The sequence below is a fragment of the Sarcophilus harrisii genome, chromosome 2, assembly GCF_902635505.1.
Source record: "Sarcophilus harrisii chromosome 2, mSarHar1.11, whole genome shotgun sequence".
Taxonomy (NCBI): domain Eukaryota; kingdom Metazoa; phylum Chordata; class Mammalia; order Dasyuromorphia; family Dasyuridae; genus Sarcophilus; species Sarcophilus harrisii.
The window spans coordinates 505,443,699-505,469,068 of record NC_045427.1 but is presented as its reverse complement, the minus strand read 5'-3'; the positions used below and the strand labels follow the sequence as shown (position 1 = coordinate 505,469,068).

The 25,370-nt window shown below is 33.4% G+C and overlaps 1 protein-coding gene across 2 annotated transcripts in view; it reads left to right on the top strand.

The window, feature by feature from the left end:
- WDR72 (WD repeat domain 72) overlaps nucleotides 1-23,484 on the top strand; it is a 270,383-nt gene extending 246,899 nt beyond the window's left edge. For both annotated transcript variants that reach the window (XM_031955230.1, XM_031955231.1), the window contains exons 20-21: nucleotides 17,211-17,315; nucleotides 23,389-23,484. In XM_031955230.1, coding sequence (XP_031811090.1) covers nucleotides 17,211-17,315; nucleotides 23,389-23,444 — 161 coding nt within the window. In that variant the 3' untranslated portion in view covers nucleotides 23,445-23,484. The remainder of the gene's footprint in view (nucleotides 1-17,210; nucleotides 17,316-23,388) is intronic.
- The last annotated feature ends 1,886 nt before the right edge of the window (nucleotides 23,485-25,370 follow it).

Here is a 25,370-nt window from a genome sequence, read left to right as displayed (position 1 = left end):
AAACTTAAGGGAGAACATGGAAAGGAGTCACCCAGGCTGATTAAGTATGCAAGGACAGTGGTTTCTGTCACTTGAAGGAACTTTTCTTTGATAGGTCCATTTTGAGAATGGACTTGAACTGATATCTGAGTTAATTTCAATGAGAGCTGATGTGGCTTAGTCATTTCTTTGAGATCTCTATGTGGTTCCTTGCCGTATGCAATACAGAAGAAAGAAAATGAATAGATAGGGGCTTGTACTAAATGAGGTAGGAAGTAGGAGCTTCTGTGCTGAGGTTCTCATGAAACTAAAAAGATCATACTTGTTATGAAAGGGCCATAAAACCACATTGGAATCTGGGAGAAATTAGGATCCTTTAGATCAGGGGTCCTCAAACTTTTTAAATAGGGGGGCAGTTCACTGTCCCTCAGACTGTTGGAGGGCCGGACTATAGTAAAAACAAAAACTTTGTTTTGTGGGCCTTTAAATAAAGAAACTTCATATCCCTGGGTGAGGGGGTTAAACGTCCTCAGCTGCTGCATCTGGCCTGCGGCCGTAGTTTGAGGAGCCCTGCTTTAGATCTTGTTTTTTCAAAAGTTTGGTTAAAGCCAAAGGTCGGATGACCATTTGTAAATGACCTTTTTTTTTGGGGGGGGGGGGGGCTCTTTCTTTAACTTAGAGCAATTTTATATGCTCATTTTGTTGATGAATTAATTTTCAATAAAAATGTTGACATCTTGCCATTTTGAACATTTGCACTAAAGGACCTTTTTTTATGAAATTGCTTTGGGTTTTGAAATCTAAGGTGATTGTATCTGAAAAATAGGATTTCCATATCCGAGATACACTTACATCTGGGCTTTCTAATGAATAGCTACTTATCTTTCATGTTGAAAACTGTCATTTTTAATGTTTGCCTTTTAATTCTTTGTATCAACAATTGGGGAAGCTAGATGAGGTAGATGCGTAGATAGAACTCTGGGCAGTATCTTTACCAATAAAACCTCCAATGGGGTCATGAAGAATTAGATACAATTGAACAATCACAATTAAAGCGGTAATTATTGGAAAACTTTGGCAGGGGTGGGGGAGAGGAAAGAAGTTATACTACAGAAAGTGGTTCAACAAAAGTATTCTAGTTTTTAAAATGCATTGTAGTTAGTTCCTTGAAAATCTAATCATACAGTATCATTTAATTAAGTCATCATTCTTAGAAGTAGAATCCCTGTATAGCTAAGTACAATCCTTGCCAAATATCTAGACACAATCACAGGCTTTAAGGATTACAAGTCACATAATAAAGGATAATGACCAAAAATTAAGTACACTAATATAGAAAGCTGGGCCTGCCACGTTCAATATAAGACAGCAATCTATTAGGTTTAATGTGAGATTAAGGAGCTGTGTAACCTGCAATTATGCTGTTTTTCATTTAAAAAAAAATACGATGATTGTACTCAATAGGGTTCTTTCTTATATTTACCTCTGTTTAATTGGATTGGGAACTGCTTAAACATCCTTGAGTTGGAGCTTATAAGAAGATGATCCCAGCTGTTCTTCAAAGCTTAAGACAGCAGGCAGACAACCTGATCATGTCAAGACTCATAGTAAAGCCTTAATCCTACCCTTTTTTTTTTCTATCACCAACACTAGAGCCCAATCTTTAACCTCATGAGTACTAAGTGTGCTTTGTCAGTTGTGAAGCTGATCTACTGATAAATTATTATTGTTTAATAACTCTTTGTTTCTATACTTTTAAAAGGTCACCTCTTCTTTTTGCATCTGATGGCTGACCATGTCCAGAAGGATTTTCTGTGTTTTATGTTTTCATTTTTAATATGATTGATTGCTCTCCACACTTGTGTAATATTAAACAGAGGGCATTGATCCGTACTGCAGAACAATATTGTTGTAGGGTCGGGGGAAGCATGCAATTTGAAAAGACTTTTTTCTCCCTCCCCCTCCATTTGTTTTGCTAAAACGCCACATCAAGGAAATATTGTTGTGGTCCACAGACAACTAGAAATTTACTAAGTTGAATAATCCTTGAATTGTTTAAAAGATGAAAGGTTCAGTGTTCCAATGAATTTTTCCCTGCAGCTGCACAGACTACTTATATGATGGCACTCTTTCTTCTCTCTCCCATTTTGGGCCGTGGGGGAGGAGGAAGGGAGTGGTCCTCTGATTTGTCCTGGTGACACTGGGCTGTCAGCGGGAAAGCAAGTGTAGTTAATGCTCAGCTGCTCTAAGCAGTCAAGCAAGCTCGCAAGTCCCAGCTGTTCGACTTGATGTTATCTGATTGCACCTAGTCCTCAATCTGTGAACTGTTTTCTGGGCTCAGATTCATCAAGCTCTGCCGCTTTAAAAACTCACGCAGGCAGACATCCGAGGATATGCCATTATAAGCTGCTGCCAGGGGATCTTCTCGGAGATAAATGGAATCTGTGTGAAGTAAATTAGTGTGAACCAGTCAATCTGTGTGTCAGCCTTGAGCCACATCCACGGGTAACTAGCTTGCTGGCTCCAGAGTCCACTGTCTTTTGCCAATTGTAGGTCAGAGTCACAGGGATGCTGTTCTGCATGATATTAAGGTTGTTCATTGTTTAAATAATGCCTATTGGACCAATGCCAATACTGAAATCCAATAGGCACGTTATAGTACTCGAGTTTACTTATCACCTTCAGTAGTACAGAACATCTCTTAAGTCAGGTGACCTCTTAACAGTAGGGAACAGGAAAGAAATATCCTGGAAATAAACACTTCCATTGTCATAGAGCAGCCATTCAGCAGATGCACACTGTGCTGCGCAGTTGACTCTCCTTTTCCATCTTGAGTTGTAACTTTGGGTACTTAATAAAACATAACAATAATCTGGCAAAAAGAGGTTAATCAAAACTGAATTCGCATATTAGTTTTCCATGAAAGAGCCAGCATGATCTTTTATTCATAAATTTGATGGAGAGACGATATAAACCCCAATATTCAAACACAGTGTGAGTTTTGTTTCACAAAACAGTCTCAGAGTAGATGAAACTGTCCTTTAAACTTTGGGACACTTTGCTACTAAAACCAGAATTAAATATAATTTATAACTTGAGAAAACTTTTTTTGTAAGTTAAGGTATTGTTTAAGGAAAGTTTTTTTTTTTTGTTTGTTTGTTTTTGTTTTTATTTTTGTGGGTTTTTTTTTTTTTTTTTTTTTTGCAGACATGATATGTGTGTCATATATATGTGCTTATTTATACACCAAAAAAGCCATATAAATTACTGTTATTGACAATAGGAACAAACTGGTTTTCAATAATAACATATTGTTATAATATAAAGAATCATGCCTCAACATTACACTGATATTTTAATCTTCTCTTAGAGTATGTATGCTATTGTGAAGATAATAATAGTTCCTTTTATCTAATAAAAATAAGAATGGTTCATTTTGATCTAATTTCTTTACCCTCCCTCTTTTTAATAAAAAAAATTCCCATCATCTCCTACTAGAAGTAAATAATATACAAAGGAATGTAACAACAGAGTGGGGGAGTAGAAATAACACTGAATTTGGAGGAAAAGGGCTTAAGTTCTAGACTTGACTTTACCACTCCCACCACCTATATGACATATAACAAATCAATTCAGCTGCCTGGGCCACAATTTCCCTTTTTGTTTAAAAAAAAAAGTGATTAGATTTGGCCCTAAGGTTCTCTCCACTTTTAAATCTCTTATCCCAATGAAATACTAGTTAAACATAAATAATACTAAATATTATACTTTACCTTGGGGAAAGTTGTGATAGAATTTCTGCTAGAAAATATTAAAAGTTTTGATTTTCACAAGAGCAGAACAAAACTGAGTTTGGAAAACATCAGTCTAGGTTCAGCCATGATTGGTTAAAAATTCATCTAACATATTTTCTGTTTCTGGTTTCGTTGTCAAAGTCTACCACATCCATAATAAGAGCTGCTGAGTACTTTATGTGAAGATATCACTATTATAGAGTCTATGGAGACAAATTTTTATATATTAGGTGTTTTTCAGGCTCTAGTGTAAGTCTGTGGATGTTAGGTAGTATGAATCATAGCTCAGCTCAAGCAAAATGCTTTAAAAAATTGAGTGACCCTTTCCTTGTACTAATGAAACAAAAATGGGGTGTCCTATGAGAACAAAATTTGTTTTATGCCTGTCCATGAAGCTCAGAAAAATGAGGAGAGATTCCCTAAGGTGAATTTAACTGCATGATTTATGAAAGGAAGGGGAAGGGACTCTGAATTTTCCCCTCTAGTATATGCAAGAGCCATTGCCTTTGTAGTACATGATTTTAAGTTTTCAGATTACAATAAGAAATAAAAATGAGAATTGTAAGAATTATGATTATTTGCCCAGGGATCTTGTTTGACTTTATAGGTCCACCTGTTGTCCATCTCATCTCATTCAGTGCAGTAGATATTATAGGACCTAAACCTTTCACAGCCAATAAACTAAGCTTTGCTCAGTACAGCAGCACTGGGAGCATAACGTATTTGGTACTTGTGGAACTAGCACAATACCTATTAATTATCAACTACCTAGAGCGAGACAATGTTGATATTCCCCTAAGAAATATTATACCAATCAGAATCATTATTCATCTATCCCAGTTTTTTTCTCTGAAATAGATGCTTGTACCAAGGGATAGTGTACTATGGAAATACATAGTCCTTACTCCTAACATAAAAATTTAGAGATTTCTCAATGTATTTTCGTTTTCCAAAATATATCCTTATAGATTTATTAGCTTTTAATTTACATAAAGTTTTGAAAATTATTAATGAATCGCCTTACTTTCAATATCCATTATGTATGTGATAATATATTAGACTTTGAGTCTTGGCCAACAGCTTCATTAGTTTGGGTAATTCCCACTGTGTAAACTTTTTCTACTAATACACTGATATCTTGTCTGAATCTCTACAATATTAGAAGTTAAGTGACTGCTGTTGATCTTATGGCCCATCATCAGATTCCTTGCTTTCCCTAAAATAAACTCTTCTCCAGAAATCTCATCATTATGGAGACTGCTTCAGTTTTGATACTCAGCCCCTCTCCTCCCTTCTGGTTAAAGGGATAGAAGCCAGGGGAAAACCTCTTCCAAAAGCTTCATTTATTGTGGGCTCAGAATTTCCAGCAAACTATTTCCTACTAGTTCTTCTGCATGGTTTTGACTCACAAACATGAAGCTGCTTGCACCTCTTTCTTTCTTTCTTCCTTCCTTCATTCCTTTCTTTTTTATTTGTATTTTAGTGCTTAGTATAGTGTCTGGAAGGAGTAAGTACTTAAAAATGTTTACTGATTTGACTTAATCTACATATATCAGAAACAGAATTGGAATTCTAATCTTCCAAAATCCAGCTTTTCATTTACCTTACTATGGTTCCTTTCAGTATTAAGGTTTAGCTGCAACAATTATAATAATTAGGATTTGTGTAGTACTTTACAGTTTCAAAATAATTAACGTGTTATTTTATTTGGTATATGAAAAATATCAAGTGTATAAGATAGAGCTACTATTCATATGGTACTTGCTATGTATGTGTTTTTATCAGTGCACCATTGCTAATAACAGCACTTCTTATGCCCTCTTATTGTGAATTTTGTCTCTTTCATTTTATATAAACTGTTTTTCCATAAAATAGTTTTTGGTTAAAATATTTTATTTTTTCTTTTATAAATGTTAATTATTTCATGGATCTCATTTTAATTATGTTCAATTCCTACTAACCTTCCATGCCCCCATTAATACTCTCTCCTGTAAAAGGAACTTCAAAGGAAAAATGTGGGAAAAAAAATCAATGCAATGTTTATGTCTGAAAATGTTCTACATTCTATACTTTTAGTTCAAAGTAGGAGGCTTGCTTGTTTATCAGTCTTAGAAAGTTATGATCATTCACTGCATTGATTAGGAATCTAAAATCTTTTCATGATTTTCTATACATTATTGTTGTCATTATGAAAATTATTCTAGTTCTGCCTATTTCATTATGCATCAGTTCATATAAGCCTACTTAAGTGTTTCTGAATTCTTTATAGTTACCATTTCTCTTGGGACAATAATGTTATAGTCAAGTCCCATAATTTATTTGTCTATTTTCCAATAGACCTACATTGTTTCCTTTTTTTTTTTTTGTTACTATAAAAGATACTGCTATAAATATTTTTTGATTATAAAAAAGATCTATTTAAAGTATATGCCTAATGAGGTTATCCATAAGTCAAATGAGATATATAATTTGTTGTCTTTTTTAATACTATACCAAATTGATTTTTTTTTTTTTTGCACCAGAATGGCTAAACCAATTAGTTAAAAGTTTTGTTTTTATTTTTGACACAGATTCTATTAATTGTTTGCTATGAAAAAGAAGTCTAGGTATTCTTAGAAAACTTAGCACAGACTACAATTAAGATCCTTTTGAGGTGGCAGCAACTATACTTGAGAAGAGATTTTTCATAGTGTGTTTATGTATCACTGATACATTAGCATCAAGGGTTCCTCCTACTTTTCAATTTTAAATTAAAAAAAAAAGTTTATTGGTTAAGAATGGTAAACATTAGATAACAAAGAATCCTGCCCATGCTTTCTGAGTTTTGTCTGTTTGGGTCATTTGTGGTAAAAATGAAATTATAATGTTACTGCTGCTGATGGAAGATTTCATTAAAATGAAAAGTTTGCTTCTATTTAATAAAAATTCAATACAGTTACATAGTACTGGTAGACTTGAGAGGTGGGAGTCATTCTTCACTTTAATTCTTTGCAAACTGTAGTATTCCATGACTTGCAACCTTAAAAGATCACAAGAGGAAAATATGTATTTAAAAATCTGACCTTTATTTTAGAGAAAAACTTGGCATAATGAAAAGAAATTTCACAAAGACAATACCCCTGAGTTTAACCCATTATCTATTTGTAGTGCCTGTCCATTTTACATAGATATAAACATCCATCCATCCATACATATAAACACTAATGCATAATATTTGCAGATTGTCTATTCCTCTGCCTATTATGGTGGGAACAATGGGAATTCTTCTCCCACTTGTTTCCCTCTCAAAAAAGAAAATGGCCTAGCTCTGTAACAAGAGTGGGAATAGTTGATGATCAGCTTCTGTGCTTTATTGAGAACATGAAGATGTCTCCCAACCAGTTGAATAGATCCCTTTAATTAACTTATAAGAAGATAGAGACAAGGATCAAACAGGGTAGGCAAGGACAGATGGGTGTGATCTGATTTACTTAAGGCAGAGATTCTTAACTTGGGTTCCCATAAACGTTTTTACTATTTCGATAACATTTCAATATAATTGGTTTCCTTTTCAATTCTTTGTAATTTTTTATGTACTTAAAAGTGTTACCCTATGAAGGGATTCATAGGTTTCATTAGGCTATGCTATGATATTCATATAGATAAGATCCCATTGTTTGGAACATAGGTGAATATGGTTTCCAGAGAGTTCTTATGTAAGATCATTTTATTTGATTTTAATAACAACCTTATGATTTAACCATCAGAGGTATCATTTTGCAAATTAGTAAAGTCTATAGAAAATAAGTGAAACTAATGGGCCGGATATTGCTATTTTTTGTTATCACAGTACTCATTTAATTTAATTTCAACCAGGTTGCACTTATAACAACACATCATTGTGGGATATGATTCAAATAAAAAGCTGCTAAATTTAGAGTCCATGATTATAAAGTTGTGATAGTATTATAAATTAATTATCTAAAAAGTTTATTTTAGTTATCACTGAGGCTGTCAAAATACTCAAAACTAGGGCTTATTAGAACAGCTTTTTCTATTAAATTATTTTTTGTTTTCTATTCAGGAAATAAGAGTGTCCTGACACTTGACTAACAGTCTGAGACAGACTCTGTCCCTTGAGATCATGACAGCTTTCAATTGGGAATTCTGGAATAAGCGCCAGCATTTCTCCCTACACATCTGAGATTGTTGTAGGTCCAGCCTCCTGAAAGGTTACTGCTAGTACAAATTCCAGTGCTAGTGTCATCTGACAGTTTATTCAACTACTACTTTAGAGGAGAAACCTTTTTATATTTATTTATCTTTATGGTTAACTTGAGACTTGGTTTTGATTTAAATTGTGTTGTTCCATGTATCCTAATATTAAGTTGATTTATAAATAATGTTGATCTCTATTCCCAGAAGCCAGCTTGATTTCTACTTGATTGAAGAGTCATTTTTGCTTTTTTCCAACTTTCTTCTGAATTTTCAAATATAAAATAGCATGTTTCTTGCAAATTTCTTTTAGATTATACCCTTTGTGTACCATATTTCAATTTGTCAAAATACAAACATCTATTTCTTTCATTTTCTAGAATCTATACTCTACTTTCTATTTAGTTTTTACTTAGGTCATCAATATGAGAGAATAAAATACATTTCCGTATCACTGGACTTTAGGTCTTCATGAACAAAGTCAAATTAATTTTTCAGAATATAAATTAGATGAATAGTATGTTTAATTCCTGATATGTTCTTAAAGAGCATTTATCAGTGGTAATTTCTTCTAGTGATGAAAGGTGTCTTTCAGATAAAATACTCCTGAGTCTCTCTGTCTGGAGTAACTTAATCCCAGGCTTTCTTTAACAAGTAAGTGTGGATTTGAGATGGCTGATTTGGCAGAATTTTACTTCTTTCCTTGGAGAATATGTAAACCTTAGACATTATTCCATTGTTCCATACTTCAAGGATCAGGGATTTTCTTGGTCTAGGTACTCCCTCCACTGATGCAGATTGTAATTTTTATATACCTTAAAAGATAGACTTTTTAGATGTTACTGTCCTAAAAAAAATTATCACAAGTCATTGCATCTTATTTTTTATGGTGATAATTTTCTGCATACACAGACCTGGGTTCAAGTAGCTCTGTTACACCAGGGATACCATTCCTGGTAAAACAAAAAAGATATTTTCAGAAACTTCTCTACTGATTGAACCAAATCTATTTTGCAATTAGAAGACACATACTTTTGAACTTTTTTTTTTGAATCTGCTTTTAACCAGTCAGAATAGATTTTGATAAGTTGATGCAAGGGGGTCTAATTTAGTCAGAAAAGTTCTATGTCAAGAACATAAATGGCTAATCTTTTTAACATATTTATAATTTAAGTGTTTTGTTCCTGTTCCCCCCAAAATTGATGACAACTGGAACTAGAATCCAGGTTTTCCAATTCCACATAGACTGTTCTGTCTGACATGCATATACTTTCCCCCATTTATCTATTTAGATTGTATAAAAATTGACTCGCCAACTATCCGCATATCTACCAACCAAGTACTACCTTCACTAAAGTTGGATATGGTATCTGGTATACCAAAGTTAGATTAAGTCCATCTTTTAATCTTTTAAATCGGGAAACTGGATGATGAATCTTTTTGACCAAAGCAACTCTGAAGACCAGGTAGTAAGACACATAAAAGGATTGTAGTCTACAGCAAAGGTGATCAAATTCAATGATGAAATTCTTAAATCAAAATATTATGTTAGCTTGTAACTGGGTGGCAAAGTGGATATAATGCTGGGCTTAATATCAGGAAACCTGAATTTCAAATCTAGCTTCAAAAACTTTTAAATAGTATAAAACTGGGAAAATCACCTAACCTCAACCTGCCTTAGTTTACTCATAGTAAAATGGGGTTAATAATAGCAGCTACCTCCTAGAATTGTTGTAACGATCAAATAGGATATTTCTAAAGCAATTTGTAAACTTTAAAGCTTTATGTAAAGGTTAGCTATAATGGTGATATGAATAGTGATTTTAATATATTGACAGAGGGCAGATATATATAAATGGCAAACTCCAAAAATATCTCTAGATTTCTAATATTTGAAAATACTTTGTTTAACAGTTGAGTTCAATTAATTCAAGAGAAAATTTTCTCTTGAAAATCACTTAACCAGAACAATTTATTAGCTGCTAATATTTTTGTTCTTTAACTACATGCTAAAATTTACTTCATATAATATAAAGAAAATTTAAAGGCATTTAAAGATCCCAAGAATTTCAAGTTAATTCTATATCAAATTATGTTTTATTAGTTTTAAAATCATGTATTTTTCTAATATTTTCAATTGATTGCCTCTGCATTATTCTTATGGACTACATTCAAAAGAATATTTGTTCATTCAAAAAGCCTCACTTCTTAACAATTCTGTGAATGTAACATATATGACACATTAAAATCATAAAATGCTATTTCCTTAAAATTATTAATTTTCAAAAACTATTTTCTACAAGCATTGCCAAATAATTCAGTTCAATTCAAAATATATTTATTAAGAATATATTAAATGCTAGATGTTACGGATACAGAGAAAACCAAGTTGACCTAGAATGATCCCTAATGCTGAAGGAATTGAAATCTTATTCACTAGTCATGTTTCCTCTATATCCATTATGATGACTGATTAATAGCTCTCAAGGCCATAGATTTAGAATAGGGAAGACTATCAGAAGTCTTCTAATCCTACTCCCTCTTTCCATAAATAAGATTTTAAGTGACTAGTCCAAAGTCATATAGGTAATAAGAATTTGAACTCAGGTTAGTTGAGATAAAATCCAAGGCCCATTTTGATATATTATGATGAATATGAGAAAGGAATAACAAGTATTAGAGGTAATTTTCACCAAGTTTAGAAATTTGAATAGAAAGGCTAGCACTCTTCTTTCATAGGGATTTTACATGATGAATCATGTAGCCTTTCAAAAGTAACTTTGAATTGTTGTTAATAGAGTCTATGCTAGAAATGCCACCCAGGAAATGTTTACTAGAACTTCCAAAATGTCAAATTATTACATTTAGAAGATGTCAAGTATTCTATAGTATTTTTGGCCACTATATTAACTCTTTTACTTGAGCTTTCTACCATTAGCCATCACATCAGTAAGGGGTGGAGGAAGGGGAAGAAGTAGGAAGAAAGTGATTGGGGAAGAAGAGAACAAATTTATGGGTTTTTCCCCCAATTTTATTTTATTTTAGGTACTTCTGTTTAGAGGTGCTATTTGCAGATAGTGGGGGAACTCTGGGTAAGGTAGAAGACCCTTCAGCCCAGAGGGAACCTGTTGACAATATCTGGCTGAACTCCCCATCTCCCCTAAAGGCTCTCAGCCTTGCTGAAAAGTCAGAGGGCAGTGACAACCTGTGTTGTGATTGAAGCTGAGTGATACCAGGTGGCAAACTACATACAACAGCAAGTTGTTTATGTGGTCCCACGTGCGCAGTATATACTTGGCGCATGTCCAGTGTTGTTTTTGTTACATAAAGGTATGAGGGTATAAAAAGGGGAAAGATCTTGTAATAAATGGGCATCATTTTTTCACCATCCTCAGGAGTCCTGCCTCATCACTTCTCCACCAAGATGGTATATTGTAATCACCCTGGCATGGGGGGTCTAGAAAGCAGGACACAACACTCTGTATGTAAAAAATTCTTCTGTTTTTAGAGATTCCATTGTCTTTTATGAACTAAATAAGCTTTAATACAGAATATAGCTATTGCTATTGAAAAAAAGATTAGGAAAAAGCCTGATTTGATTATTTCAATAGAAACTATTAAGCAGAATAATATATCCACAATTTAATGGAGAAGTTGTTTGTCCAAAAATGTTGTAAATGATCTGTAAATGTGAAACTAGGTCTCTGAACCACTTTTCTGTTGTTCATTCTATTAGTTGAAGTTGTCTTTAAATAATTTCTGAGTCCCCTCCCCTTTTAAAAATTATTTTGACTATTGGAAATGATGTGATTTTTCTGTCAATTACTATTTTAACTCAATCCCATGATCAACTAGAATTCTTCATCTGATCTTTAGTAGAAGCTGGAATGTTTTGCTCTGTTTTTCAATAGACAGATATTTCAATCTGTTTTATCTCTTTATGAATGATTTTCTTATAAACATCACCCATTTCTCTGAAGATCTGGTATGCCCAAGATAGATTAGGTCCATCTTTTAAACCATGCATAAATAGTTTATATATTGAAAAAAAATATTACTGGGAGCTGCAGATTTTATTCACACAGTAAATAATATGGATTTTAATATCACATAGGGTGCCATGCCATAGGAGAGAGCAAGCAAGCTATGTTTATGGCAAGGCTTAGTGTTTTCTCAATGGAAATCATAACAAACTGTGCTGCTGTCAGAAAGGTTTCCAGCTGGTTTGTTTGCTGACTGTGGCTACTGGGCATGCCCAGCTCTGACAGCTAGTTTTATTATCCTGCAGAAGGTGAGAGAAAGAAGAAACCCTTTCCTCTCACCTTTTATGGAAGTGACTGAAAGAACTCAAAGGAGCCAGAGCAGAAAGCAGTAAATGAGCACCAGGGAATATATCACCAAGTAGAAATAATTTACACAAGGCCTTCTAGTTTTTGTTTTGGATTTTTTGGGGAGAGAATGAGCTTTCTATATCATTCAGTGACTCTCTCATCATTTCCCTATCTGCTTATCCCAGGCACTCCTTGTGTCTGAATAAATCATAAGATCATAAAACTATAGCTACTAATATTGAAAGAGACCTCAGAGTACATCTAATCCAATCCTCATTTTTCAGATGAGCACACTAAGGGCCAGGGAAATTAGGTGACTAGCCCCCAATAAATATTAAAGGTAGGATTGAAACCTCGGTTTTAGATTCAGAGGTAGTTTTTGCCTTTTAGCCCCATTCCTTGTGTCCAGACTTCCTCTGGAGCCTCCTTTAGCTCCTGGACCCTCCTTGATTTGGAATTCCAACTATCCCTCTAAACATTTTCAATATATAACATTTCATTATAAGGCCTATCACCTTCTCCCATTGGTGAGCTTCTTTTGGAATATCCATTTTATGGAAAGACCCAGATGGCCTTCATTCCCCTCCTGGCATTGTTCTTGATTTCCTGACTTTGAAACCATACTCCATCACCTACTCCTTTCCTTCCTTCCCTTTTTAGTTGTCTTTTTTTGTGTGTCATATTCCCTCATTAGACTATAAACTTCTTTGAGGGCAGGGGTTGTCTTTTTTCTTGTATTTGTATTTCACATATTTAGCACAATGCCTGGCACAGAATAAGTCCTTAATAAATTTTGGTCCTTTCTCCCTCCCTCCCTCTCTCTCCTTCCACCCTTCCTTCCTTTCTTCTTTCCTTCCTTCTACAAATTTATTACCATAATCTTCTATTCAACTTCTGCCTTCTCTATGGAATTCCTACTGGCAGTAGACATTCTACTGCCTTTTGAACTGGCAGTTTAGAGGCATCTTCCTTTGAATTTGGATATCACTTTTTGTCCAAAAATTAATTAGGCACTTATAATTTACTGTTTTGTTAATTTGTTTTATGCTTAGAAAAAAATTGAGCCTGTGATTTAATTGGTCTAGGTAGCACTTGATAAGAAATTTCTTATACCATTATAGGTGTTCATTTTCTCTTCAATTTATAATACCTCCTCTAAGATTTTACAGAGAAACTGAGTCGCAGAGAAGTGACTTACCCAGACTCTCACAAGTGATAAATGGCAGAGCTGGGATTTGGATTTTGTGAGTTTTGCAACTGCTAATATATAATATTTCCATGTTCATGCAAAATGAGTTAACACCTAAAAGTAAATTGATAAATTTAACAGTATTATAAATCAATCTGATGATATATTTTGCATATCTTAAAATATGTATATCCATTATCATTAGAATCATCATATAAAACTAAGTTGTACAGAAAATGACTTTGTTAAGATGTGCTTACAAAGAGAACTGACTCTTGTTTTAAAAATTCTGAGTTCAAATCCAGTCTAATGTTTACTACTTGTGAGAACTTGTCCAAATCACTCATTTTGGGTTTAGCTTCCTCAACTATAAAATGGGAGGGACAAATCAGCAGATCCTTCAGATCCATTAAAGCTTTTAATCTTTTGGATCTTAAACTCCAGCAAATCTTGACAACACAAAGAGCCTATTGTGAAATTTTAAAGTTATAACTATCCCTTTCATATTAAGAAGAATACAAAAAGATCTATGGATTTAAAGCACATACACAAACAAGTAAACAGCTACAGTAGAAAAGCTGAGTTTGAAAACAGGAGTGTCAATGTAAAGGCTTTGACTTTAGTCACCATATTGACTTCATCTTAGCAGTTAGAATCACAGATAATTCAGGTTACTTTTGTAATTATTTGCTATATCAGGACCTAAGTTGTGGTTTGAATCCTTTTACCCATCAAAAAGTTTTGTCTTCTTTGATGGACAGAGGCTGTTCCAAATCAGTACAGAATACTCTGTTGTTTTTTAAGTCATAGTAGAGTTCTACTGTGTATATTTTACCCAGCTGGAAAGGTGTTGACCATGCACCTACTGATTGACACTATGAGGATAAGCCTAGGTTTAAAAAGCACATCACCAGTTTGGCTTCAGGATGATAAATTTTTCTGATCCAGTAAAGAAGCATTGATTAAGCACATACTATGTGCTAGGCATTATACTAAAAATTTGGACTTACATTTAGGGGAGAAACAAAATAAATCTTTCTGTCCTTAAGAAACATAGGTTTTAATGTATTGATCAACTTATAATTATCCTGGTTCATTTAATATCCATACCAAATGCATGAAAGTAACCTGAAAGGAGAAGGTTTTAGCATCTTGGGAGAGAGGGAAGATGGAGAAAGACCTAGGGAAAATGAGATTTGATCTTAATCTTGAAAGAAAACAAGCAAAGTACAAGGTGTATGTGAAGGAGAAGAGCATCCCAGGCAAGGGGAATAGCTAATATAAGTTTCCCAGAAACTCTTGTTGGTCATGTACTAAATTATTGGAGGGGATGGGAATCTGTGTTGGTATCCATATTAGATTTATCATTCCTGCAGTAAAAATATTAAATGTCTAGAATAACAAACATCTCACTTGAAATGAAAACATGATAGATAGTTGAGGCAGTTAATGTGCATGAAATCATTTCAAAATATAATTCCTTATTTTATACATTTGCTCCTGCAAGACATATCCCCTCTTTCCCCCGCCTATAGCCCCCTCCTGTGGTTTCATGTGTGTTATTGGTAATTTTTATGTGAATTTTAGGTTTTGTTGCACATTAAAAAATTAATCTCTTGGTCTAGATCTATCCATATTAACAGTTCTATTTACCATTTTGATTGGTTTTAGTAAAATTATATTTCAATAACATTTTATTTTTAAAAATTAATTCATCAGACTTGTAATTTCATTGGTGCTTTTTACAGGAGAAAAAATGCTCTACTGAAATAGATTGGTACCAGTTCTAGCATTTGTAGTTTTAGAGAGTTTCCTTGAGGCATTGAAAGTTTGAATAACTTGCTTAGGGTGATATAACCAGTATGTGTCACAGGTTTACTTGAATCCAGGATGTGCTGACTCAACACCAGCTGTATTCACTATGTCATTGATTTTGAATGATATTGAATCACTGTCATTAATTTATATCATGTGGTATCAGGAGAACATGAAGAAAACTCCAAAGTTAGGTATAATCAGCTTATGAGAGCACAGGGTCAAGGTGATCGTGTTAAGTGCGTTATTGGTGGGAATATCTGCATTGACAAAATCACGGAATACTTTAGGAGTACTAAAATATTGGAGTTATTGATACTCAGTTTCAAATCTCCAAAACAACTTTCCTTATCACTTATAAACTAGAACAAGAATTTGGGGCATCATAAAGGATTGTGAAATATACAAGACCTTTATATTTAAGTATATTTAGATTTTATATTCATTGCCTTTCTAAAAGCCTTTGCAATTCCAGAATGTTAGAGCTCTAAGAGATACTTGCTTAACTTTCTCATTTTGCAGATTCTGAAACTGAGGTCCAGAAAACCTAAGTTAAATTTCTTCATAACAAAAATCCTATTGGCAGAAGAATCAGTATTGGAAACTATTTCTTATACATTTTAATGTCCTTTTATACTAAGTTCATCTTTTGTTTGGAAATTGTTAATGATGATAAAATAAAAACAAACAAAAAATACTAATAGAAACATTTATGTTTTGAGTTTAATTTTTCATGTATAAGGAAAATCTTGTCAGAAGGGGGAGAAATAAACTTTCTCAGATTATTGAAGTTGAAATTTCCAGATCAAAGTGAATGTGAGCAGTAGCATTCTTAAGAATGTATGCTGGTTATTCAAAGGTTACTAATACTGTAATAGTGAAAAATTATACATTTACTAAGAGGGTAGGTGGCAGTGTTTGATGTAAGTTTAAAGTGTTTGAACTGAAATTACTAATATACATAATACTAATACCATTACTAACTGTATTCATAAAACAAAATGTAATTTTCCACCAAATAAAAGTAACGAAAATTTAATATTTATGGAGATAACAATCTTGATCAAGATTTAACTTTTACCAAATAATAAATATAATTATTTTCTTCCAATGAGAACTTTTAAATATAATCGATATATTAATCTAATTATTTTGTAGTCCAGTACTCCACCTCCACCCTTTCCCCTACAAGAAAACCCCCATGAGCAATATTTTCTTGATATGGTTCACAAAGGTCACAAAGAGTTGGATACAACTAACCTACTGAACAACTTTGCCTTTTAAAATTATTAAGGAAAAACTGTACCTTGGAGTTACATAGCCTTCAAAACACCCAATTTGGGCCAGCCATGGTTTTAAATAAATACAAATTTGTGAGTGTTAAAATTTTATGAAATATTTTGAATTTTTTTCTTTTTTTAAGTATTTAAATAGATGGACATATGCATTACATAGATAGTATTAAATAGCTATGATTTTGTATAGCAAGAGAACTTATCTTAGCAATTTAAAAGTATTTCTAATTAACTGAGCTTATAGTCTTCTCTCTGTGTCCAGTTGCCACTAATTGACTTTATTATTTCAGATTTATGCATTAAAAATACGATTTCCACTTTGAAGGGATCACTTTGCTACTTTGTAGCTTTTAAGCTGATGCCATGAACTTATTTTTCGGCCAAGATAAAGTCACATCTATGGATTTTTCAACTAATTACGTCTGCCAATAAATACTGGAAAGATACATTTTATTTCAATTTATTATTTCTGTATACAAAGTATGCCCTTGGAAAGATTTGTGGTATTGAGTGGCAGTAGAGAATTTTGTTTTCTTTTGTTTTTGCTTGTGTGTATGTTACCACTTTTCATTTCATCTTTTTCTTTCTTTCTTCTTTTCTTTGTTTTTAATAGCTACAGTCAGTGTGGTCAAGCATGACAGCCACTCAAACTCGGCAAACTTCCAAGAAGCTGAGGACATGCCTGACAGATGTGTCTTAGAAGAGTCGGAGAGTCCAGGTGAAAGCCATTTAAAGATAGTCACCAAGTATAAAATGATAAATTTGACACAGCTTTTGGGTCTATGGAAAAAGGAGAGGGGGAGGGTGGGGAAGGACATTGTAATGCTGTTTTCTCTTAGCAGCTGCACTGTCAAATTAAGAGTCACCTCCAGGGGTCAGAGTGTGGAGCTGTTATCCTTTCCTTTTTCATCAAGAATTCAAGTCCTACAAAGTACAAAGGCATTAAGATTGAAAGGGAAACAAACTCTATTAGTTCATTATAATAATTTTAGACTAAATTAGTTAACCTAAGCAAAGGTTTTGAGCTCTGAAGGATGCTCTAAGGTTAAAAAAAAAATAGAATAATGAATTTCAATCAAGTAGAAAAGCAGTCAATTGGGGAGAAACTCAGAGCAAGTGGGAAGCATCAGAATTCGATTGAACTTTCTCCATACAAATAGAACCACAAGAGTACTGTGTGGGTTTTCACAGGAAAGAAATAGAGCCAGCAGTAGTATTCAAAATAATTCAACCCTTCTGGGCATGATAAAAATTTACTTTCTTGTCAAATTGAGAATTTTTTTGTTTGTTGTTTCATTCCTTTGAAAGTGAATGGATGGGAGGAAAGCATTGGATTCAGTCGGCATTAGGGAAATGTGTGTTTTTTGTAGCAACTGATCAAAACCAACTTATAAAAGGAGCTTGGCACAAGTGGACTGTCACAATTCATGAAAAAAGACATATCATTACCATGAATGAAAAGGTTAAATATCTTCCCCAACACCACCATCCAGTCCCTATACTTGCTATTTTCTTTTCCTGCTTTATCTGACTACTGTATATACCCTCTTGCATCTTTGTGTGCTGATCCGTGTATCATATTTTTGATTCATCCTCTCTGTGGCCTGTCAGCTTAGTTAAGAGATTTCCAAATCTTGTAGCCTTCACTGACAGGGGGCAGCTGCAAACAGTCCCCTGATCCTTCCCCTAGGAGAACTACCAAGATTTAATTTTCAGTGAAAGGTGCAGTTTGAAATCCATGTCAGGTCCCCTAAGTCATCTCAGAACCCCAACAGGACCAGTGACTATGGGATTATATTTCAGCGCCCTCTACTACACTAAGATTCCTTAGGAACTGAAGTGCTATCACACACCTGATCTGAACCACCCTTCCACATTAGCCTCCCTGCAGAACCAAGCAATGACATCTTTCAAAATTGTAAATCTAGCCTTGTTGGCAAATTGTTCGTGAAAGCTAAAGTAAAACATGCCATAGAGGCTAAAGGAAAGAAGAGGAGTTAAACTTGTAAGAATGGAGATAAAGAAATAAGTTTTTTTTTATTTTGACAGGGTCAACATCTGTATGGTCCCACAAGATGTTGAGCCTAATAATTATTCACAAGGGTGATTATTGTTGTAATTGTTGGGAATCAAATTGAGTCAAATTTTCATGCGAGAGATATTGGATAAGAATCATATGTGTCTTTTTTGTTTGTTTTTGCAAAAAAAAAAAAAAAAAAAAAAGGACAAATTTCAGCCTACCCCAAATCAGTTTTTCCTAACCAAAATTCAGTGGATTCACAGTAGAATTTAAATACAATACACCATATATATTATATATAAAGGAAATGATGTATCAAGAAAGAAGAAATATTGATTCAAAAATATAGGCATTGATAAATAATCCAAACTTTAAAAGTGAGTACTGTTCTGTACATCGGACATCATTAAACTGGTAATAAAGAATGAATTACTCTGGCTTTTTCCTCTGTCCATTCCTGCATTTTAAGACATCTTGCCTTATAGGCCTGGAAGCCTCTTGAGATTTCACTACTGGTCTCACTGCCTCCCACTGAGAATTTGTGGCTCGGTTGTCATGGAGACATCGTATTTCTCCAAGAATTGCTCATATTGATCCGTGGCCAGGCGTAAATGGCCAGGCGAGTGTGAGGAATAAAGGGGGCTGGGCAGTACTATAAAATGACCAGAGGTTGTGAGTTGGAAATAAGCTCATAGCAAACACTTAGGTAAAAAGAAAGAAGCAGTTTCATTTTGTCTCAGGATTTCGTTTCTGCACTTTGGGCCATTGTCTTCTTTCACTATAGACTGAAAGAAACTTGTTAGTCACTTGTCATGTCAGATCTTTGGTGCTTGTCCTGACACAGCTGTCAGCCTTCCAGCTCTGTGCAGTTCAGGGACACACAACAAAGAGCTAGCAACATGAATTATTTATTGCTCCTTGTGTGGATGAAATTCTGTGATAAGAAATTAAGACACTTCTGACAGAGGTGCTTGTTTAGAAAGAAAGATTTTGATGATAGAATGCATTTGCTTGAAGCATGAGTGAGTATTTTGGTAGGCAAGGATGCTAAGGTATAGGTAGCATGTGAGGAATTATATGTATTATATATACATATATATGACACATGTATAACACTTATAATGTATTTTCTCATGTAAACTGAATAAAAGATATTGACTTTTTGCAAAGTGAATATGCAAAATGGGATATGCTCATCTGCTTTTGAGTGGCAAAGCATTCTAACTTTAGGATATCATGCCATTCATTTGAAAGCACTATAAAACTTACTTATATTACCAATTGGATAGATATAGATATAAGTAGAACTCTTCTTCTGAAGAGTGTGCATCCTATTTCAAAAAAATTAACTATCTTTTTAAATCAGAAGAGGTGAGAACTTCCCTTTAAATTAGTAAAGATTTGTATTGTTAACCCTATATCTTATGTATATATTTTCCATGTGTAAGATTCATTAGCACTTCAATTTGAAAAAAATTTAACTGAACTCAAATTTTAATATAAAATTCTTACTTGACATGTTCCCCATATAAGATTCCTATTAAAAAGAATACTAATCCTAACAGTTGAAGAATGAAAAATTTAATCTGTCTTATAGTTGTAGGGGATATTTATTTCAGGTTGTTTTGTTTACACTTTACCAAAGCATCATTTATTTATTTATTGGCAAAGTGTATTTGGCCAGTCATTTGATTATATAGACTTCAATCAAAAATTATTAGTTCAAGTTCTTTCTCTTCTTCCTTTCTCCCTCTACCCTTTCCCCTTCCCTTTGCTCTCTTCCTTTTTCTCCCTTTTTCTCTCCCCTCTTCTTTCCTTCCTTCCGTTTCCCCTTCTTTCCTTCCATTCCCTTCCTTCATCTTGGATATCTTTCAAACATTATCATATAAAATTTACCATACAGAATATAGCTTACATTCCAAAACTACATAATTCCTAGACCATTTGCAAATTAATGGTAGCAAAAAAAAAAAAAAAAAAAAACCTGGAAAAATTTTGGTGAAAAGATTCAAAAAAGTTATTTTTATAATGCTTTCAAAATCAGTGACATTACTTAAACCCAAAGTTTTAAATTTTGGTTTATTAATTTGTTTTAACTAACTTTCAAATTTCAGCTTTCAAATTTCAAATTTCAAATACTTATTTAAAATTATTTTTATTTTATTTTTGTCACCAACTCAGAGAAAATATGTTTCTAGATATATTAGATTTTGCATATAATTCATATAATGCATGGCCATTTAAAAATGAGTTGTAATTTATTTTTTAAAACATTTTCTAGTAACATCACCATTAGTGTTTTATTAACTGAATGCATTAAACCTGACGGAGATCTCTAGTCTTGAGCATGCCTGTAATTTCAGTCCTGCTGGGGAACCCAGGCATTTTCTTACAGATCTCTTCTCTTAGAATTATTTCATCAGCTAAGATGTCTCTCTGTATATGAATCCTGGCTATAAACAGTAGATTCTAAGTTACTTCCATGATGTGATTTATGGATTCTAAGGAGTCAACTCTTGAGTCCACTACCAAAGAGTGTGAGCCAACATTGTGCTTATTCAGAACCCCCATTGAGGTTTTAGGGTCAATAATATCATTCTGTTGAAGAACTGCTCAGTTTTGAAAAAAACAAAGATACTTATTTACTGTTTGTTTTTCCTTGCTCTTCCTCACAGAAGATACTCCATCTGCATTCTCACTAACTGTTTCCCATTCTTGGCATTCTCTGTTTCCTCTTCTTCATCTCCTGACCTCCCTGGCTTCCTTCAAGTCCCAGATAAAAATTTCACCTTCTTCAGGGAATCTTTCATCAGCCCTTTTAATGCTAATTTCTTCTCCCTACTGATTATCTCCAATTTATTCTGTATGTAGTTTCTTGTATATAGATGTCTTCATGTTGTCTGCCCATTAAACTGTGAACTTCTTGAGAGTAAGGCCATTTCCCTCCCACCCCTTTTTTTGTATCCCTAATATTTAGCATACTGCCCAAAACACAGTAAACTATTAATGAGTCCTTGGACTAACCAATAAGACCAAGAGAGTGTAGCTGTTCCTTCTTTGATTCTTATTAGTCCCAAAATTCACTTTAGATGCTGTCCTCATATCTTAACACCATCTCTTTGAAATAAAAGCATACAATCCCATTATTGCTCATTTTTTGAAGTTCAATTTTGCTTTGAAATTTTTTTTAAGAGGAAGAGGTAGAATGAAGGCTTGGAGAAATGAGGTCTGGTCTTGGAGTCAGGGACAGCTGAGTGTGTCTTCTTTGTTCACTGTGACTCTAGGCAAGCTACTTAATTGTTAGTTGCCCCAGCAACTTAGTAAGTCTTCAAAGTGCAGAGAAAGTACAGATCTGTATCAGTAGAGGAAGTTCTTCATTGGGAACTCCCTCAACTGATAAAATTAAGTCTGGGCTCTAATTTTTAAAAAATCTAATGAAAGACATCTCATTTGCTTCTCAAATTCTAAAAAGCTTCTAAAAATATTTACTTTCTTGTTTGCATCAACTGAGTGGAGCGGGAGGGGTGGGGAGGAGAGGAAGATACTAAAAAAATTTTAGATGGAAAAGGGGTACAAGTTATGGGGTACAAAGGACTGTGTCACACTGAAGAAGGTTTGAATAAGTTTATGTTGTGTTGTTAATGTGGTTTCATACACAGCACATATTTTTATATAATATTGTCAATCAATATCATGTATGTAAGGATGCTAGAGATATTTGCCCTGTGATAAGCCAAAAGGCGTGTGTGTGTGTGTGTGTGTGTGTGTGTGTGTATTCTGGCTCATGAATCACCTGTAAAAATCAGGTAACAGAAAACTAGGACAGATTCAAGAATGGACTGTTGGAGATGGCTGCTGATGATGCATGAAGCAGGAAGAATGTGGAACATATGAGCAGCCCATCAATCATAAACACAAGGAACACATTTCTTACTCTATATGAGAAAGAAACTCAGTGTTTTGGAAAAGTAGAAATAATTCCAAGAGTAAATATACATGAACAATTCATTATAATTACTATGATATGTATTATCTAATATCAATGCTTACTTTTATCAAAGGGTAGGTGGTTTTTTACTTAAAATGTAAAACATTATGACAGGATTAAATGGTGGAGAGAAGGCTGATGGACATGATGAATATCATTAATCCATAATACTAAAATAGTCGGAGTTCTAACTTTATTTAAACTCTAAAACTGAATGTAGAGGATTGGACATGGAATTATTAAGCTAATAATGTGATTAGAAACCATCACTAACAGGGACACAGAAATGAGTCTCATGTTTGTTCTCATTGAAGTGTTAATTTTATTCACTGAAATTATAATAATCTAAGTAATTTGGGGAGTAATTGCATTTGAAGGTTCAGTGAATCAAACCTTGTGTCTCAGTGGTTTCTCTCAATAAAATTGGGTCTTAGCCCTAAAATGTCTCAGTCAGTTCCAGGAAGAATAATTGGTTTGTTTGTAATTTAGGTCAAGTTTCTATTTTCAAATGAAGTACCTTGTATTTAAATTGTTTTTGTAATGGTGATGCAATTATCAGATTCTTTTTGACATTGTTTATTAATCCATGTTAGTCCTGGTTTTTGAGGTTTTAATACTTAAAAAAATAGGATTTATGAGCCTGCAATAACTGTACATGTTAATTTAATATTTAATTTCAGAATATATAAAATACTTGGCAGTTTTAGGTGAAACTATGTTTTTTATTTGTCAAATGGCCAAAGACAAATACTTTGTTTTTTTTTTTTTTTTTTTTCCTTCTAGGTGAGCAAAAAGCACATCCTTGGGTGGCTAAGGTGTGCTCCTGTAAGATGTGTTGAAATACCTCCTCATTTATTGGAATTTAAACAAATTAATTAAGAAAATGAAACTGTATAATATTTTTATAAAGACAATTGTTTGTATTGTGATCAAAATACAAGAATCATTTGTTATGTCTGTCTTTGAAGCTAAATTGTCGAGAAAATTGTAAGAGTTGATCCAATATAACACCATGCTCTATATATTTGGAAGAATTTTTCTAAGTTATTTCATGAATCTTCTTCTCAGTTTTTCCATTCTTATTCGCAATGTAGAATGCTTGTCCTTTATCATATGAGTGTTTGTAGCTTAATTCAATTTTGAAATATATTTAAGTTCCATTTTTTTCATTCTTCTGAATCATTTAAAAATACTGTTATGTCAAAGATTATATAAGGGTTTTATATTGATCACTGTATGATTTTATAACCTTCAATTAGTTAACTATCTTAGCTGAAACTCATGTGCTCTGTTGTCGTTTATTATTATCAATCACCAAGTAACCAATGTGATTTGTAAACACTCAGTAACATTACCTACCATATGATTATTTCAGTTCAGTCCTTACAGAGAAATGCAAAATACTGGGTGTGATAATTTGCTTCTGTATCATTTAGTTGGTTCTTGTAAGATTAGATGGATCACCAACTCATGAAGCAGTCTGCACCAATGGATATAACCATAATCTTAAACTAAAAATGAGATTTAACTATTGAAGATTGAACTTCATATCAACTTTTTTCTTCTCCAATGCTCTTCAGTTTACTTTAGTTGAGATGGAAAAAATGATATTTCAACACTATGTAATTTGATTGTTGTGGGTATTCATTCTACAACATCTGTAGCCACGTTGCTATAATTTAGGAGATTGTCTCTAAGAATTACTCTTAACCACCCACCCACCCCCCAAAAAAATGCATCACGTTGCAATCAACTTGGTGATAAGCATCCCCAAACTTAGTTTGGTGGTCCTGGTGACTCATATATTATTCATTGTCAGGCCTATAATTGAAACTAAATTCTTTTCATCTTATTGGAGTCTACTAGAATTTTTAGTCTGCTTACGCATGATTCCAAAGTTTAGGGTCACCTCCATATTACAGTGAAAAAAATCATAGTGGAGGGGGGAAAACAACAATAAAACTAGGAAAGCCCTTCAGGTATTTATCCATCCATCAATGGTTAGATGCATCACAATCCATTACATAAAATTCATGTTATAACCTCAAAGACAGCTTTAAATCAGCAATATCTTGTATTAGTATACATCTATTACTAATGTGTTTACATTTTATTCCCCTAAAAAGTTGAAATAAAAAGTGATTTTTCCAGTTAAAGATGTTTATTACTTATTAATGATTACTTATAATTATGAAATAGAATTAACAAACATGTCAGATTCATCGAAATGAATAAAGTAACTGAAACAGTTCCTTATTTAGTGAATAGGAGTCTTATTTAGTGAAGTTCCCATTATTCACAACTTTTTGCAATTCTGAGAATTACCTTCAGAATTTCTAGCACATTATTTTGGATATCCTGAATGATGGCAAAGCTTCATCCTCTGAAAATGAATTTGGTTTGGGGAAAAACTTGGAGTCAAATTTTGTGAATAAAGTTAAGTGGGTTAACTGACCAGTATTCCTTTTAATTAAAAAACAAAGTTCAATTATAAAGTAAATGACAGTTTTCTTGTGAGAATCAGAAACTGTCTCTAAAGATTATTTTTCAAAATAACTGGCTTATTAGTAATACACACTAAATAAGTGTTTAGTCTCCTGAGGTGAATTTGAAAAAAAATGTAGTTCTTTCATTTACAAAGGTGTAACTTGAATTAAGATTTTCTCAGAATCACAAAATAATAATAGACATAAAAGTTAGAGATTGTGAGGCAGAAAGACCTAGATTATAATCAGAGGATGTAGGTTCAATCTCATCTTTGCAAT